The 19617-nt window shown below is 41.6% G+C and overlaps 1 protein-coding gene across 2 annotated transcripts in view; it reads left to right on the top strand.

Annotated features, from left to right (window-relative positions):
* LOC103361233 (brain-specific angiogenesis inhibitor 1-associated protein 2-like) overlaps positions 1-19617 on the top strand; it is a 55743-nt gene that overhangs the window by 28390 nt on the left and 7736 nt on the right. For both annotated transcript variants that reach the window (XM_008287260.1, XM_008287261.1), the window contains exons 4-9: positions 3524-3585; positions 4661-4732; positions 8898-9035; positions 16198-16350; positions 18144-18386; positions 19021-19252. In XM_008287260.1, coding sequence (XP_008285482.1) covers positions 3524-3585; positions 4661-4732; positions 8898-9035; positions 16198-16350; positions 18144-18386; positions 19021-19252 — 900 coding nt within the window. The remainder of the gene's footprint in view (positions 1-3523; positions 3586-4660; positions 4733-8897; positions 9036-16197; positions 16351-18143; positions 18387-19020; positions 19253-19617) is intronic.

Here is a 19617-nt window from a genome sequence, read left to right as displayed (position 1 = left end):
ATATCAGTAGTCTTCTCCTGTGAGAGGCTACATGAATGAGCAAAGCAGGAAATGAGTTCAAACTGAGTTTAGCATCCAGTGTACAAAACCAGTAACTGAGTGTGTGTTTATGAGCACGAGAGATGGATGAATTGTAAGTATATACTGCCCTTGCTTCTGGATTAGCTGTGTTTAGATGTTGTGGTCTCACACTGAGCGTACCCACACATGTGTAAACAAACGCACACACACTCACACGGCCACCCAGAGTCTCAGCTATTATCAGCGTCTCGCACATTATCCCGCTGCCCCATTGTACTTGCCCAGTGGTTTGTTTCCCCTGTGACTTGGCACACCAGGTAGGATGGTATTAACTTCACTGTTTAGTCACGCACACCGTGCATACTCACATGCACTGTACACACACTCTCCTGCTGGGACACACACACACACCGCTCGTCTCCCCCTCGGGGGAAGCGTATATGCTGAATGATAGCTGATAGTAAAGGGTGGAGATCTTTGAACAGTGTTTTGTAACACAACGTTTTGCAGGCACTGCTCCTCATCTTGCAGCTTCTCCCATGGCAACGACCCTAGCATTATCCTGCTTCCATGACAACCCTTAGTGAATCCGGTTTGACCTTCACCAGTGATTCAGTGTCTCTCCATCCACCTCCATTCTCTCTCTCTCCATCTCTGTCTCTCTTGTTCTCTCTGTTCAGCACTGCAAACTTCCACTTTTTATTTTATTTTTTTCTGCTCCATAGCCCACATTCTGTTATTCAGTTTTTTTTTTTCCTTTTTCTCCACCTGTGTGGGTGTATCATGGCTGCTGTTACACAAGCAGTCAATAGATCTACACAAGCTGATGTCATACTTCAGGGGACAGTCTGTTCATATACACACAAGTCCTGCAAACATGCTTCCTCCTCTGACTCAGTGGTTTAGGCTAGCAGGCATGTGGCTGCTTGTTGCAGAGCTGCAGGTGCAGATCAACCTGAGCTCCTCGCCCAACAAAAGAACCATTGTTTTCTCTCAGTTAGGAACACATGCGAGGTTCAAGTGAGCTGGGAATATTGATACAGTAATGACAAGTCTGTGACGGTGTACACACGGATGTGTCTGTGTGTTCATCTGTGTGAGTGAGAGGGTACATGTTTCTGTGACAGTTCTTGAGTTTGTAAGTGTGGTGATCAACCTGTCATGTCACTCTTATCTGGTATGCGGATATCCTTGACATGCTGGCTTTTGTGGCAAGTTTCACAGGTTGTGTCATGCCTATTGAATGTTTTCTGTAGGAAACAGTGACGTTGCGTAACACACTGCGATTTCCTTATTATACCTCTATTGATTCTTGATTGAATTCTCTGATGTTAACTGCCCCTGAAGGTGGCAGTCCAATTTTCTGTTACCGTTACTGTGTGATTTGATATTGAAGTTGCCATGGAAACCATCTGCATCTCCAAAGTGTGATTTTTTTATTTTTTTAAATTATTTATTTCTTTTTGTTTTCCATGCTTTGGTGTTGTGCAAAAATAAAAAAAAAAACTGCAGATAACAAGATGACATCTCTTGCAGATTTCATTCATTCTTTTCCTTTCTGGCTCCTCACAAACACAGTGTGCCGTGGCCAGATTACATGACATGTGTGAGTCTGCGTGCCTGCGTCTACGGTGCAGTGATGGCTGCTCATTAGTTAATTGATCCAGCTAGTTGAAGCCGCCAACAGAATGGCAGGGTTTCTAAGCTTGAAGGGCTGTGATCAGGGATGAGTATCTGTAAGCTGCTTAGCAAGCCTGCTGGGGACTGACAGGATGCTTTGGCCTGCTTCTCTGCTTCTGTGAGGCACAAGATCAGCAGGCAGGCTTCTGCATGGGTTAAAGGCCTCCCTGTCTTGGACATGCACTGTCAGAAGTTGCACTGAATTTAGCAAGTAGGGGGAAAAAAGGGTTTATGCACAATGTTTGCTTTTGCTGCTACAGGTCAGCAAGATGGTTAAAATATATCTAGGAGATGCTAGAATTGCAATTAACACTTTCAAATGTCTGCTAACCAATTACAGTATAGTGGGTTTCTATACAGCTTGTAAATGCTAATGTGGTAGTGTTACCCTTTTCCCCACACGAGGCGCTTTATCCATTACACAGCTCTTTTTTGTTTTGTTTTGTTTCCGAGCAATTGAAGGCAACTCAGTCACCATCACTCCAACATTGTCACTTTGCATTGTGCTTGCCGTCCGTTGAGATGGAGACCACTCCAAAGCCCTTTGGTAAAGAGCACAAGTTTGTGCTGAAACCACTTCAGCACGAGTTCTGATTTCACTTACGAAGCATTTTGAGATGGGCTGAGAATGTACTCTTGTAGGTCAGCTTTCAGAAGAGGACGCAGCAGCAGGAGAGTGTGAAATGAGCCAGGGAAAGAAATAAAATAAAAAATAAAAAAAAAAAACTGATGAGCTCTAAGTGTTGCACTTCAGTTCCTGCTCAGCTGTCCAGGATTTATTTATTTTCCAAAATGGCTGCAGTATTAAAGTCTGCAGTAACATAATGATGGATCATATTCGTTACACAGTTTAATATATTTTTAAAAGGCTCTACTGAATTGCAATTTATAGGCTCATGTTAGGCTAGTGAAAGCTATTTGAATTTATATAACCTGTCGCATCACTGGCCAATTACTGAACTTTTAATCTTTCCTGCACAAAATCTGTGAATATAACCTGTGCAATATCTCTGAAAAAAAAATGGGCAGAAGGGGCTTTGGACGGTCTGTTCAGGGAAATGTGTGCGTCTCATTTTCTGTACATGTGGATCTCACTCTGTCTTTCCACCAGGTCTCTATTTGTATGTGTCCTTCGCTCAATGTAGCTCTTTGTGTTCCTTTTCTTGACAATGCACTGCATATTCAGAAGAGGCAGCCTGTAGGTATATGAAAATAAAACACTCACTAGTTGCATGACCCTTCCTTATCTTCTTATTGCTCTGATTTGAGTTTTTTTGTACTTCTTTATTATGTGGAGACTTTAACCTTTCTTTGAGGTGTTTATTTTGTTGTTTTTTCCCTTCTAGAAGTCACATTGCCTGATTTTAAGATCGATCAAAGAAAGAAAGGCGATATATTTGATCTCCACAAGACATCAGTACTTACACGCTTGAAGAACCAGACTTTAATTTTAAGCCTTTTGTTTCCCCCCAGCTTGTTCTGTTTTACACTTCAATTTTGTTTTGTTTTTTTGTTTTATATTTGCCGTCCTTGCCATCACTTGATGATGTTTCAGTGTCTCAATTTTCTGTTGTCTTGTGCCATAAACAAACTTTCATCATGTTCGTCATTGCTCCAGTTACAAGTCACTTGTCCTGTATGTTTGTGTGTCTTGTATTTCTGCATGGGCTTTGCACGCTGGGGTCTCTCTTGCTTTACTTGTATCTCATTTTTTGTCGTCTATTTTTATGTATTTTTTTTTACTGTTCTCTCTGTTTTCTGCTTTTGTCGTCGAGTATCGCTCATGTGTTTTCTCCTTTTCTTCCCGTTTCTCCCTGTGTAGGGGATGTGCTGTTCCAGATGGCTGAGGTCCATAGACAGATCCAAGTGCAGCTAGAAGAGATGGTTGGTATTCTATGCTCAAAGGGTTTTAGTCATGTGGTTCACCATTACTGCGGTATATTGAAATGTTTTAACAACAGATTAGAGAGGATAAGAAGTTATTACAGCCATAACACATTTTAGTTCGCTGCGTGGCTCTGCTTCATGATTTCCCTAAAACAATTTAACCAGCCATGACACAAATTTGTCCCTGGGCTCTGGTCTACATGGGATAAAATGACAATAAAATGAACATGAACTCACATTGAATGAAGAGACTTGCTGAGTCCGCATAAATCCAAATTGCTAACACAGGAGGTGGCTGGGGAAATCTAGTGAGTTAATTGAACAGTGTGGCATTCTGCGTAATTTCTCCCCTTTTTGTTGCTGTGCATCTAATGCAGAGGAAAGCCTGGACACAGGTGATAGGATCATGTGGGTACCTGAGGGCTTGAGTGCCCCCCATATGTATGTAACCATTCCTGTCCAACATGCAGGCCCTATACAAAGCATGATGGAGCCAAGAGAGAGAGAAAAAATAATCACATGATGGTATGCAGAGTAAGGAGAATTGATTGACTCAAGAGGACATTCTCCAATGATCCAGTACGTTCATTGATGTACTGTGGCAGCATTACCTAATCAATATCATTTAATTATAGAATAGTCACCTGTTGTTTATTACGCTCCCTTACCGCTGTCACATATCATCACCTGACTTCAATTTTATTCAATGTTTTGTGTCAATAAAATGTCTTCTTTTCATCTTAACCCAGGAAAATATTAAAGGAAACAAGAAGGGAAAACATTATGAAAACGGGAATTTAGGATAACTGATGGTTTTAACAGTTCAATATTTATGAGGGGATGTCAGTAAACTGTATATTTGAGGTATTATTGCAATTTTAGGAATCATTTGGGTGAATATTGTGTTAGACATCTGTGAATCAGTAACATTGACAGTGATTTGCAATGTCAGAGAAGCTCCACATTTAACCAGTAACTGAGTAAATAAGGAAAACACATGTCATTTATTACTTAATGTGGAAAACCTTTCCTCGTGTTAACTCAGCTTTTGTGCTTTTTTTTTTTTAACCAGTTGAAATCCTTCCACAATGAGCTGCTGTCTGAACTGGAGAAGAAGGTGGAGCTGGATGCTCGTTATTTGACTGTGAGTATCAGTGTCTGTAGCTCGCTCTCCCAAATCCAAAACACAGCATCAACACATTGAGTTAAGTACAATGAAGTGACCAATAGGCTGGAAATGATTTGAACAAGTGATAAAGACATCCATGAATATATTGTCGATACACTGCTTAATCCTTGCTAGGGTCATGGGGAGCTGGAGCCTAGCCCAGCTGGCTTAGGGTGAAGGCAGGGGACACTCTGGACAGGTTACCAGTCCATCACAGGGCCACACTTAGAGACAGACAACCAAGCACACTCACATTCACACCTACGGACAATTTAGAATCACCAAATAACCTCAGCATGGTTTTGGATGGTGGGAGGAAGCCGGAGAACCCGGAGAGAACCCACGCTGCACGGGGAGAACATGCAAACTCCACGCAGAAAGATCCCGGGTGTCCTAACTGGGATGCAAACAGAGGATCTTCTAGCTGTAACGATGCTAACTATCGAGCCACCATGCAACCTGTGATAAAATTGATAAAAGACATGTTTTTGATAAAGCTAACTTGATCTTTCTCTGTTGGTTTGGATTTTTTTGCAATTTTTTTTGCAAAAAGGCCAGCTGCTGTACTTTGCCAAATGCTGCTGGTAATGTCTGCCATGTTCCAGAGCATTTGGATATGCTTTAACTTGAGAACAGCTGATACAGTAGTTCTGTAGTCAGTTTCGAGTCAGTTTTAAATCACAGCTAAAAACCAAAAGCTTAATGAGCTTCTTATCAGGATCCATCACTGAGAGAGCGTTGCACATTGTGGCTGCTCACAAGATGAGGAAAGGCTATAAAGCCATATCTATTTGTTTTCAAGTGCTGTTGGCCACAGAGACAAGCACAAGGAATTTCACGCTAGGATGCTGAAAATCACCCTTGTACTGACAAAATGAGAAGCCAAGAAGAATCCAAGAGTTACCACCTAGACCATCCTGATGAGTCTGAGCAATTCTGATATCAACATCTCAAGGCAGACACTACACAAGTCTGTCTCTATGGAGGACTCTGTTTCTCAAAGACAAGCACAGAAAAACACACCTGGTCTTTACAAAAGCTCGCATGGACAAACATCAAAGCTTTTGGTTATCACTTCTGTGGCCAGATCAGATGAAAATAGAGTTGTTCAGACAAAGGGACGTAGCTTTGAGCCAATAAGCCGAACAGCATTGTCAAAGTAAATGTGGCATCTTGAGAAAAGAGGACGGCATTAAGATTCTGGAGGGAAACATCAAGCAGTCTGCACAAAACAAAATTGCCCTTGGGCAGCATTGGACCTTCCAACAAGACATAGATCTGATACATACAAACTAAGCTGTCACGAAATGATTAAAAGAAGACAATATCAGTGTTTTGGAGTGGTTCAGCCAGAGTAGAGACCTGAATCCAATCAAGAATCAAGAGCAGAGTGATGGCGAGGAAGCCTTCCAACCATAGACACCTGGACACCATTGCAAAAGAGGAGTGGTCTAATGTCCCAGTGGAGACATGCAAAGGGCTTGTTTGCAATTATAATATCGGTTGGACTGCTGTGGAGGTAAATAAACCATTTGCCATTAATATGAATAACTTTAGCCAAAAAAAACAAAACACAGAAACAGCTCAAATTTGTCATTAACATCTCCAACACAACGTCTCCACTGAGATGAGATGGAGACGCAGCTCTGTGTTTTAGGATCTGATCCTTCTCTGAGACAACTAGAGGATTTGTCTCTGAAAAGAGATGCTTTGAAATTACATTTCATGTCTACTCATCTGTCAAGAGTGGACTGATTAGAATAAACCCCTCCTGGAGTGTGTGTGTGTGTGTGTGTGTATAAGTGTGTAAGCACTGTGGAGCTGGTCTACATGTGATATCTTTAGAATGAGTGGGCTGGAGCCTGAGTGTAGAGCAGTACCGCTGTGTGTTGTTTTGGGGGATGGGATAATGTTGCCATTATTGTATTGTATTGTTGGAAGGACCACGTTATGATGTACTTCAGCTCACAGCTACTCACTCACACACACACACACACACACACACATTTTATATAATATTGCTTTTTGTATTACACAGAGAAAAACGGGTTAGGGAGATTCAGGGAGACTTATAAGTAAAACAGATGTTGTCATGTGGAGTCTAAATTAAAAACCATGCTTGTTCTGATGTAAACTATCTCCATGTAATTGTGGACTCCTTACGCATGAACCACATTCATGTCTGCTGTCTAAACTGATCTGGAAACGATAGGAGATTTGCTTTGTGCATTAGTTCAGATGCATCCGTCATTTCAGATATTTCTATCTTGGCATATCCCTGAGCTTTTAACAGCCATTACTTATTATGAATTTCTTACAGATCTGCCGCAGCGATAATAGCAATCACTTTGCTTCACACTTTGTGAATTTATCATCTGAAATTTTGACTCGGTTCATAAAGATTCGAGGGGAAGCGTGCTGTGTTTTGCAGACAGAAGTGCTCCCAGCGGTGCATCTCTCTCTCTGTCTCTCTTTTGTTTCTCGTAATGGCCTGTGTGAGGCTTTAGAACTATCTTCAGTGAGAATTTGGGAATAAACCTGGAAGACAAAAATGTATTGATTACCAGCGAGGCAGATTAGCCTTTACAGACAAAGGTCAGATTCTTTAAGTGTAGTAAAGTCAATATATTGTTCCCTGTGCTGCTAATCAGTTTTAAACACACTAAATATCTGTCTGCAGCAGTAGCCAATGATTTAGAGTTATGGGCAGAGGCAACAACAGTCCACTGGCTCGAGGATGTTGTCTTGCTTGCCCAATATGACCTTGCACCTGCAGCAGACTTTTCACAATAGCCAATTGTGTCCTCTCTGATCATTATTATGATTTGTGTGTTGGGGGTTTTCCACCAGGGTGTTTCTGTGTCAGGGAGTTAAACGTGGATGTCAATCGCCGTGCAAACCGAGGTGGTTGTACAGCTTTACCTCAAGGATTCCAAGGAAATGAAAGGATGAGTCATCTATTGTTATTGGGCTACAAAGACCACACCTGAGCACAGCCATGTTTTTGGTCCTTTTTTTTGTGTGGAAACATATTGAACAAATCAATATTTCTGAGATGTTCTGACGTGTAAAAAAATTCATCATCAGTAGCCGACGGTAAAATGACGAATGGTTTTTAAGTTTACTCCTGGCAACGTCTGTGCTGCTTAGAGATTTTCAAACCAGCTCAGACCTACAGTACTAATCCACCCATCTCTGCTGTGAAATCCAAACACAGCTTGTGACACACTGCGAGTCTCACCGTGACAACAGCAGCTGATTTCCTGCTCCTTTTCAGTATACCTGGTGCATACCTACCTGCATCCTCAGTGTCTTACAATATGCAAATACGGGTGTTGAACCCTCATGCATGAGCTCTCCTCCTGCAATTTTGCCTCGTACAGAAACCACACGAGCTTTGTCACACCAGACACTGTTACTATAGCAACAGCCCGGCAACAAAGTTGTTTTTCTCAATAAATAATTAATTAAGCAAATTAAATAAATCAAATAAATAAACAGTGGCTGTAAAATGATTAGGCCATTCATTTACCTTTCTTTTTTTTGTTTTTACAAAGCACTGTTTTTCTGTTTTTCTGTTTTCCTTCTACATCGTAGGCTGTCACAGATTTCTGCTCATTTCACTATGCTATGAAAATGAACTTGCGGTAATCGGTTGCAGCGGATGTTTTAAGAGACACAATCACACGCTGTGTTGCTGTTACATCAAACCTAGAGGACACAAAGAAAGCAAACGTGGAGCTTGTAAAGGATTGTGTGAATTTGGTTGTTCTTTTAATTAAAAAGATGAGTTTTAGATTTCAAAGCCTTCTTGAACACATTCGACAAAGAGCTTCCAGAACAATCCACGCTTGCAGTGCAATGTAACAGCATGTAGTGTAACTTCAACAAAAAATGAAGGTGACATTTTTTTTTGCCTGAGTATCTAAAGCAAGTCTTTTACATGTGACCTGAGTTGAATCCAGAAGTTGTTTTATTAGCCCGAAATCTATCTAAAAAAAAACTTTTGGGACAAGGGTTGTCATGACTGCTGCTTACTTGGCTCATTTACTTTTCAGTCTCCTTCATGCAGGCTTTTTAATTTGTAGTCCTTTTACGATGTCTAATTTTGTGTTTGTTCGCTGTTTGTTGTCCCATGTAGGCTGCCCTGAAGAAATACCAGATGGAACACAAGAGCAAAGGGGAGAGTCTGGAGAAGTGCCAGGCTGAACTAAAGAAGCTACGCAGGAAGAGCCAGGGCAGCAAGAACCCCTCCAAGTATGGCGAGAAGGAGATGCAGGTGAGCTTCTTGATGGGTTTGTCCATAATGCTACATGAGTTGCAATGGAAATGCTACAAAGCATCACAACAGACAGTTGAGAATTAAATTTATTCTCTTGAAGAAAATGTAAAAATGCCTGCAAATTAGAGCAAAACTGAAAGAAATTCAAATATACATACTCTACAGTCAGTTTTGTTGCACTACTTGACTGAGTTTTAGCAGAGTTTGTGTGGATGTGGGTGATGGGTGGATTAGAGATTTATGAGTCTTGATAAAAATAATGACTTTTTTCTTCATAAAGTAAAGAGAACACTCAAAGCAGCCAGGATGGGGGCGGAGGCGGTGGCAAAGAGGTGTCCTGAGTGGGAAGGCAAATAGTGGAGGTTTGATTATGATTCGTGTGCCCTTGACAATCTTTATTACATCTACACACATACAAGCAGCACGTAGACACACACGCGAGAAAATAATCAAATCTACTACACTAATTGATGCACTGAAGGTGCGTGCACTTAATTCAGCCAGTGTGTTTCAGCACATGGCTCTGATCAGGGTTTTAACAGGATGAGTAAAAGCACAGCTTACACATTCACCACAAAATAGCTGACTCAATTATCCAAAGTGGCCTACATCAGATTGTGAAAATGTGAGGATGCTGTACTTGCGCTGACATTTTGAAATATAAAGCCATAGCAGAATACTATTCAACTACGTTATGTACCAAGATTTTAGTCATTTTTACAATTTTATATAAATAGATTTGTAGTTACTGTCTTCCTAAAATGAAATATATTTTTTGAAAAGCTGGTGACGTAATGTAGCGCACGTCTGCTGTGCATGTTTCTGTCTGCTTCTATGTGGAAGAATATTTTTCCAGCAAACAACAAACAATTCCAACTTGTCAAAATGTTTTCATGTTAAATTGAAGTCTTGTCCACCAAGTGATCAAAGCGGTGTTTGCATTATCATTCATGTGATAATTTCCATAGCAAAGCGGAGCCATTCAGGTGAAATGAATGTTGATGAGTTGGAAAGAACCTTCACCGGTAGACATAACTTAATTAGTTTTCTTTCACGTTTCGTTTACCGTCACTCGACCACCTACTTGACAGGAGAAGCAGCGCAAGTATGCTCTCTATACATCAAATTAAATGCCTGTAAAGACACTCCTTTTTTTTGTATTCATTTCCAATCGTAAGACTTCACTGTCTTGTTGTTTGTGTGTTGTTCATTTGTTTAGTCCTGCAACCAGTGTTACTGTCAAACTGAGAAAAATGACACAGCAGAAAATGTCAACAGTGTGACTGCTGTTCCCTCACAAAGATTTCAGTGGAAGTCTAACTGCCTGGAGGGATGGAGGCAAAAATGTCAAACTAACAGGTCAAGGCTTGCAGCATAACTACTGAGCTTCTGTTGGTGTTGCCATGATGTGTGGCCACCCATGACAGAATCAGATCAATTCCTGCCTGCACTAGAAATATGATTCTACCAAACTTTTCCTTGGTTATAAAAACATTGCACTTTGCTGGTCAGGTTCATGAAGAAAGAGCGTCTCCTCCGTCCACGTCACATGTGGCCCTTCCTGTCCTGGATGGTATGGCAGTGCTGGATTGATCTGACTGCTGTGTCGCGTTGAGTTTGTTCCACTGTGTCAGGAATGCCATGGAGAGATGCTGTTTTAGGTGTCATCATAAGGCATCAAAGCTGGCAGTGTGTGCTGCAGCCCCATTCTGTAGCACAGCTTCAAAAGGAAGGAGTGTTTGAGGGCACTGCACCAATAAGTCTGAAGAATGGCAAGTTGCTGCATGTACCTGACTGTCTACAAGTGTTTCATGTGTTAGGTAATTAGGCTTTGCTCAAGGCTCCAGTAGCACCATTTGATACACAGAAACTGGAATGCAAAACAGAATTATCCAGAAATACAGAAAGTACAAAGAGTTTAATTAGATTAAATTTTAAAATGATACTCTAAGTCCCTATTAAAGCCCCCGGTAGGATGTTAATGTTAATTACACTCCAGAATGCAACGATGTTTATGTGTTTTCGTGGCTACTTTCTCAGAGCCTTGTGCATAGTAATGCTACGTGGGGGTTTGTCGTAAAGGTTTACCAAAGGCCATGCGGGCATTAAAATCAGACCAGTTTGTCCTCTGGAGGGCTCAGCAAATACACCGCATCTATCATTAATGGTATTGGTGGTCCTAGAGGAAAGCTCATGGAGTGTTTACACAGCACAGATTCATGCTGTTGGCATTTCTTGGTAATCTGCCTGAAAGATTTTGGTATTTCATTACCATTTAATGAGGCGACTCCAGATGAAACATCCAGAATCATTTATATTTGTACAAATATCCACAGAAGATCTCTTTGAACATGAATCATTTGATTTTACATTGTGTGACTCAACAGATGTAGGTTTCAGGTAAATTAGGTATTTCTGCTGGCTTTGTCCTCTCTTTCTACCATCTGTGGTTACTGTTTTCAAGATCCACTTCACTATTAAATTTCATTCTTTTTAACATAATAACATAAAGAAGACCTCAAACATTTTAAACAAACAAAAAAACAACAATCCAAAGTTACCTTTGGCTTCCATTTGAGCAATCACTTGGCGACTACCACTACAGGAGAAACAACTACCTCCAAGCTAGCAACCTACCACACTGAAAATTTCAAGTTTTGTACAGGATTTGGATCAAGCAGTAAGGCATCCCTGCTAGATTTTGCATGGATTATCAGGTTTAATGGTAGTGCTTGCTTTCCTGTGTGTAAATGTTCCACCAAAACAACCATTTTAAGGGACCACCAAAGCCATGTCTGTCTCTTAGCTCCGCCCAAGTCAATTATGATTGGTTTAAAGAAAGAAAAACAGGGCAGATTTTGTATTCCTCTATAGCAGAATGATACTGAGATGCAGCCACCCCCTTATGTACTATGGGATGGGCTGCGAGACTAGGCTTCATGATACACACACATGCCATGGCGGATGTTTCCATGGCACCAGTTAGGAGGTTATATAGTAAAATCACCATAAACCTGAGGGTGTTTCTGAGCACCGGGATGCTATGTTTCACTGCAATAGCTTGATGTAATACCGTGTCTTGCTGAGAGCAAAGAACAGATGGACTGATTGACATCACAATCCATAGGCTGAGTGCTTGCAAGGCGAAGCAAAAATCATGTTTTACTTTGTGCCTATTGAACATGGAGCGTAGTAGTATTATCCCACACTCTTACTGTGTCTGTATGACTGATCAGTTGGGCCCATCTGTGCATAAGAAAGAGCTCATCAGGCTCTGGACTCATAATGTACAGTCAGTTTGGAGGAAAAAAAGAAAAATCAATCTTCCTTTCTCATTTTCAGCCCGCTCACTTTCGCTGATCATATCACGGCTGTGGGCGTGTGAGAGAAAAGTCAACTCGTCTGTGCCTGAGCCGTGCAGGGAGGACAACACACTGAGAGGGAAAGAGCCCTGCGCTCCCACAAGACCTGTTCATCACAATGACAACCATCCACCTAGGAAGGGTTAGATAGTGACCGGCAGCAGATAGAAAACCCACAGTTTGTGCGGCTAGAGATGCTTTCTTACAGACAGTGGGAGGCAGTTGAGAAAGTACAGGTAGAAGTTGCTAAGGCAGTATTTCCTCCTCCTCCTCCACCACATCTGTGTTATTTTAACAGATGAGAGGCTCTAAGTTTTCTTTTTTATCTCCGCTCGTTTCATTAAAAAGTAAGGTATGTCTGAACGCAGTCTGGCAGCGGACGCAGATGGCGGCAACGTTTCATTGATCGCTGTCCCTATCACTCTCTTCCTCCTCTCTCCTGCACTCTTTGCTGTTGTCACTCCTACTTGTCTGTCTGTCTTTCCTCCCCTGCCTTCAGACACTTTCACTGTGCAGTTTCATCAATGGGTGAAGCCCGCTAAAATGCTAATCAGTTCATTATGTAGTACACTGGAGGAGACCAAGGTACCATAGAAAGGGGTTTCATCTTGATAAACTCCTTTGCTCTGCATCGGCTGTTAATAAGATCCCAGACAGAAAGAGACAGACGGAGTTCAGGATTAAGAATTAATGTCATGAGATGTTTGATAAGCTCAGGGCTTGATGTCATAAAACTGAAAAAGTGATCCCAGCCTGGAATTGTAGGTGCGTACGTTCATCCAGAATGAGGTGTTGGTGACGTCGACACAAAATAATCACTGACAAACACAGGAGGTACTGTAGGTGTAGGCGCTTTGTGTTGAGCCCCGGAGCATTACAATACAATTCTTTTGAATCCAAAGAGTGCTGATGATGAAGGAACAGAGGAGCAGACCTAAGCAGCTCCGAACTGTGCAGGAAAAGGCTTTTGAATCCCGACAGGACTAAAATGGAGTGTAAACAGTTTTGTTGTGTTGTACATCTGACTGTATTCTTCACTTTTTCTTCACTTCCCGTTTCTTGCAATTACTGGAAACTGTGGTGGTGTACAGTCTAATGGAGTGCGTACTGTCACATGCGTTTTTTTCATTCCTTCTTTATTGCTGATGTATTAAGATTTTCGTCCTGAATATGTCAGTGTGAGGAGACATACAGCAAGGCAGTAATGCTGATCAGTTCAGGACGGAACTGACGTGTTGCAGCTTTCATTTATATTCATAACCTTTGCAAAACAAGTCATTCCAGCTATGATGTAACCTGGGGTCACTCTGAAATAATAGCTGATGGTGTCTGCCTTGGATTTTCCCACTGCACTCATTGTCTTGGGTTACTTTGGTGACCTTTTGAATGGTTGGAGAATTGGGCCATGTGGATTTGACAAGAGGAGAGGGCACACTGGTTGAGCCTCTCCTATTAGCTCTGCTTAGAAGGGCTAGAGAGAGAACAGACTGTGAGTCAGAGAGTGCGAAAACAAAAAGGGTCACTCCACCAGAGAGACAAAAGGAAAAAGAGGGGCAGTCACATTGGCTGGGATCTCTTAAATGATCATCATGTGGCTTCCTTGTCGCAACCAAAGACTCATTCACAAATATTAGCAGCTGAAGTGTCCAGCTGTGTGTCTGTCTGCCAAACATTTCTTCATCATGGCATCTTTCTCTCCTCCTATCTCTCGCCTCTCTTTTTTTTCCTCTCTCTGCAGTATAGAGTATGACTCATACCAAAACAAAATCACTATCTTTAACTTTTTCACAAGAAAGAAAAAAGGACTTTAAAAAAAAACTGAGATTTCAACTTGGCAGCTCCAGCGGCACATCTACAATAGCATGACTGTGCTCTTCCCTTCACAACCCACCTTGTTGAGAGGATGCTCAGGACTTCAACTGTGCCTGTAGAGAACAACCACAACTAACTGAACCAGTTTTAAAGCACTTGATTTGAGATGAAGATACACGAAAAGAACAGAATAAGGTTGCGCTCCTCTCAGGGGGATAGAAGTGTGAACGTTCTGTCGTCCTTTCCTTGCTTGATTTTACAACTTGGCACCGTGGATTTGTATAATGGCGCAGGTGGATTTCTTCCAGTGCTAATGTGCAAGGCCATTCCTCATAATGTTTGTGTTCAGAGTCATTTAGCCACTTAAAATATTCCTCCACCCTTGGAATCCCAATGAACCAACCTCTTTTGCTGTTGGCAGTGGGGAAGTAGTGTGCTCTGGTGGTTACTAAATGAAATACATCTGCACTGTGTGGAGGCACCACAGGAGCTTACATTTGGCTGCAGGGAGGAACTCCAACTTAATAAACTTCATCAGTCTTTGTGGAATATGGTGTAAAACTTTTTAAACTGTACTGTAATGCTTTGAGAGCGCTGAACTTGAAGAACTATTAATCACACTGGAGCAGCTGTAACTTGGGCTTTGGCAGTTTCCTCTCTTAAGCCACAGATGACATAAGTGTCTCAGTGATCCTAAAACTTGATCCAGTCGGAGGCAAACTCGACCGATTTTGTAATACAGCAGGGCTTGGGAGTCTGTTGTCAACATTAAACATTTAGTGTTATAAGCATTCTGAGCCAAGTGTGGTCAGCGATTAAGACAATTTAATTTGTGTATCTGATTAAACATATGTGTTTATGTTTACTTGATGTAGAGTGTATATAATTGACATATACCCCAGTACTAACTTCAAACCTACCAATACCCCAAAAAAAAAGTTCAGTCGAGATCAAATCAAGTAAATATAACACTCTCTTCTAGGTCAGTATTTATCAGCAGATGTTACAGTATTAAAGCCATGAAACTGCACTCAGTTGACCTACTTTTAGACTACAGTGTGTTAAACTCTCTGATAGCAACATGCAACTCTGTGCTTTGTAAATACAGTACCTGACGTGTGAATGCACAAAAACATCCGACTTTTTCCTCTTCAAAGTAAGACTTACAACAGCTTTTCACCATTGTTGCAGGTTCTTGCATGTGTGTGTGTGTGTGTGTGTGAGTGTTATCAGTGAATCCGGGAGATGTTTCCCATTTTTAGAGGGCTCGTGCTAAAACAAACTGACAGTGCTGAATGTCTCTCTCTAGCTTTGTTGCCGTTACTTACACTTATAGAGACATTAACACACCTGTTATTTCTTATTGTCCTACATGTGAAATGGATTAGTGGGTCTTGTTGAGCTGTTCCTTCTCCACACCACAGGATCTTCAGTCATAATTGCTTTGCCTCGATAGCACTCGGCAGGGAAAATCTGGCTCGAGAAAGTTACTGACTAAGGTTCTCGCCTTGCACAACTATTACTGCCAAGGTGCACTTAACCCCTAATTGCTCCAGTGGAGCTGTGCTGTGATTGACAATACAAGATTGTGCTGCACTGAGCAGGTGTGAATGTGTAACTGCATGAATGTGAAGCAAGGTGTTATTAAAAAAGTACTTAGGTGGTAGGCAGCTGCTAGGACCTTGTCCTGGCCAGACCTTGTGTCTCATTGGCCTTACAGACTAAATACTGGCCTTTTTTCATATGTATTTTTTTCTTACAGTAGCTATGAAGCATCTGCAGTGCACCACTAACTGTCTCAGCTGTAGAAAGTGTAACAGCTATACGTAGGTGTTTGTGCACAGAAGGTCTGAGTGTTCAATACTTTCTTTTGTTTCAGACTCCTGCATGTTGTTTGACTTTTGGACAAATCTGTCGATGTTATGTTTAACTCAAATGACCCATTATGCTCACGTCCGTATGTCACTGTGTTTTTTTTTCTTCAGTTTGTGGAGACCATCAGTAGTAAGCAGACTGAGCTGGACACCTTCATCGCTGAGGGATACAAGACAGCCTTGTCTGAGGAGCGTCGCAGGTACTGCTTCCTTGTCGATCGCCAGTGTGCTGTGGCCAAGAACAGCAGTGCCTACCATGGCAAGGTAAGTCCAAGTGTCATGTCATGGTTTTTTTTTTTGTTGTTGTTGTTTTTTTCAATCAAGCCCCGTGCATTAAATTAAAAGACTTAATCTCACTGGTAAAAGCAACCCTGTTTGAATTTAGCCACAACACTGTAAAGTGTGCGGGGCCTTGAAGCTCATAGCAAGAAACCAAATCCGCTTCTGGGACCCCTAAAAAAAGTTAATACACAGACATGAGCTTTTGAGAATCAGTGTTTCTTTGAATATGTTGGTCAGCTATCAAGCACTTCCTTGCAGTAACTCCTCAACAACTAATGCAGCTTAGCCTGTTTTTAGAACTTTTGGTCTTTCGGCTAATGGGAAACAGATTTTCTTTCTACTATGTTCAAACAGAAATTTGAAGAGCTCGTTAAGACTATTTCTAAAACTTAAATTCCTCCTTTTGTGGGATTGTGCTGATTTTAGCTAGCTGCTCCCCATATGTTTTTTTTAAGCTTACTTGCAGTAGACTACTGTTCAGCAAAAAGAGCAAACAAGGAGATGTATAATTCAAAGTCGCATTAGCTTTGACCGCTCATAGGGGCCTCTTCATTTTAAAAATTCATTAAGACTGTAGACAATGCCCAGCTGACAGGCAAATCTAAAGCTACAATCCATCATTGCACCTTCAAGCATCTGGTCACCTTCTTTTTGTGTCGAGAACTGCTTCACTTTTCCGCTTCATGAAAGACTAATGGGAGAAGGCGTCAAAACCATTAAATCTAGAGCAAGATGAATAGTAAAACGAACAGCACAAGAGTTGCAAACTGCTTCTCACCCCTATTGTTTACAACAGCCGTCACTGGAGATGTTTTTTCTGTCTGCTTGTTATTTACGTATTGCTGATGACATCTGAAGCAAAGACTATTTGAATACAAGCCCCTTATCATACAATCAAAGGTAGTGGAGAACTATGAAAGCATTATTTAGTCATTTCAATTATTTATGCTTGTTGTATGTCTGTGTGGGTGTGTGTGTGCTTCAAATGCATGCCTATCCATTTCTCCGGAATATCAAATTCTTGGGTAATGGAGTACATCAGTCTCCCGGGATTACTGGTGGGTGTGAACTGCCAGCCTGAAGATGTGGCTGGAGGAGGACAGTGTGTGTGTGTGTGTAGGTGTGTGTGTAGTGTATGTGTGTGTGTGTGTGGCGACTGTACCGCCACTACTTGTTTTTTTTTCTAAGTTCGGAGTCTAGTCATTAATCAGGATGGGGGAGTGCGTGGGAAGAGTTCACCTTCAGCAAACTAAGAACCCTCTCCCAGAGGGTTCCTGGTGTTTGCTTGCCTGTGTGCAAGATCTCTTTGTGTCTATGTATGAGAAAAAGACAAAATATCCGATGAATGCAAAAAATTAATGCATCCAAAGGGACAAAACACAGTTTGGGCATGTGTGTAAACTGTATAATACATAGACGTGCATTTCTTAGATAAACTATCTCTATTTTGTAAATTGTAGAAAGAATAGCTGTGTCCACAGGCTGTGAGATGCTGCAGTGGGCAGCTTAGTTGTATGTTAGTCTGCCTCACCCACGCAGCACATTATCATAACTGTGCAAAGGGCACTGGTCAAGGATGCACAGTGAGGAAATATCTTTGAGGACTGAAGGGTTTTTATTGAAGAGGGACAAAACTAAATGTTCAGCAAAGGAAAAGCTTAACCAAGCTTTTTTCTAGTCCTATTGCTTTTCAATGTTTCCCATCTCTTAAGTCTACATAGTTTATCACTTTATTTATTTTTTCCCTTGGGTTTCCCCAATCTTCATCCTTTTAGGGTAAAGACCTTCTGACGCAGAAGATCCCGGTGTGGCAACAGGCCTGCTCGGACCCCAACAAGCTGCCAGAGAGGGCCATGCTTCTGGCCCAGCAGATGGGCTCTGCTGCCCTGGGGGGCACAAGTCCACTGCATACCTCAAAATCCAACCTGGTCATCTCAGACCCCATCCCCGGGGCTCAGCCTCTTCCTGTGCCACCAGAGTTGGCCGTGTTTATGGGTAGTGGCCTCGGACACCCAGCGGTGAGTCAAAGAAACAAGTGGCTGATGGATGCGAAAAAATCTCGATTTTATTTATTTCTGTTAATACTTTTACATACTATATATAAGCTAAGGTGAAAATATGCTGAAAAAGCAGAGTTTTGAGTGAAAGTAGGTGTTTAAGACTACATTTTGAAGTCTTGGATATGATGTCACACAATCAAATTTATAGCATTTTATACAAAATGTAGCCTTGTTTCTCTTGGAAAAACTGAATGATTTAAGTTGAAATACTTCAGTTCATTTCCTCAGGGGTACCACCATGAAGGAACTAACGGTACTATCTTAATGTCAGCTCATCCACTTTTGGTCCTCCATAAGGAAGCAAATCACTTTAAAGATGGCACTCAAGTTAATGAGCTGTTTGAAGTCTACATTTTATGCAGGGTAGCAACTGACAGACGAGACTTCGATGAACTCCCACTAGACTTCATTTCTCCAAAACCAAAACCAAAGTTTGAGTTTGTTTTGTTATCCATATATTAATATGTGAACAGCTGGGTTTCCAAACATATCATCACTTCAGCTTCATTGCGACTACAGAGTTGCACAGGGTAAGCCATTTTACAAGTCAACTGTACATACTCAATCCATATAATTCACTTGTTCATTGCAGAGGCTGATGGGCCCTGACGGCATGTCCATGGTCAATGGGACAACAGGAGTCCATGGAGAGGAATTTTGGACAGATGGGGGAACGTTGTCTGTGTCCCAGGTGAGGCCTTCGTCCCCTCAGACCCAGGCACAGGGTCAGTCCCAGGCCCAGCCCCAGAGACAGGTCAGCGATGTCTACTCCAACACCCTCCCTGTCCGCAGGCCTGCCCCCGCCAAGAATAAAAACCCAGTGGGTAAGATATGTAAACACTCCTAGGATCTTAATTCAACAGTGGCACTACAGTAAGGAGAAGTTTTTGCTTTGGATGTCATTCAGGTTTTGCGTTGCACTCGTCATGTAGAACGTTGTAGTTCTGATTTAAAGGATAAAAAGAAACTAGTCGTGTTGTGGCAGCAAGACACTCCCAACAGTATTTGTTTTTGGTCAAGAGTGTCCTTTCTATCGCCAGAATATTTATTTTATTAGAACATTTTTACTGATGTTGCATTTGTTTTTGCAAGCAAATCTTCCTTTCCAGGATTTTTCTCCTTGTTCTTTTGCTGTGCACATCTGGAGCCTGCAACAAACTCACTGTCTTGTAGATTAAGTTTAAAAAAA

The sequence above is a fragment of the Stegastes partitus genome, unplaced genomic scaffold (genome assembly GCF_000690725.1).
Source record: "Stegastes partitus isolate 25-593 unplaced genomic scaffold, Stegastes_partitus-1.0.2 Scaffold493, whole genome shotgun sequence".
NCBI classification, from domain to species: Eukaryota; Metazoa; Chordata; class Actinopteri; family Pomacentridae; genus Stegastes; species Stegastes partitus.
The sequence above is the reverse complement of the archived record's forward strand: the minus strand, read 5'-3'. Positions and strand labels throughout refer to the sequence as shown.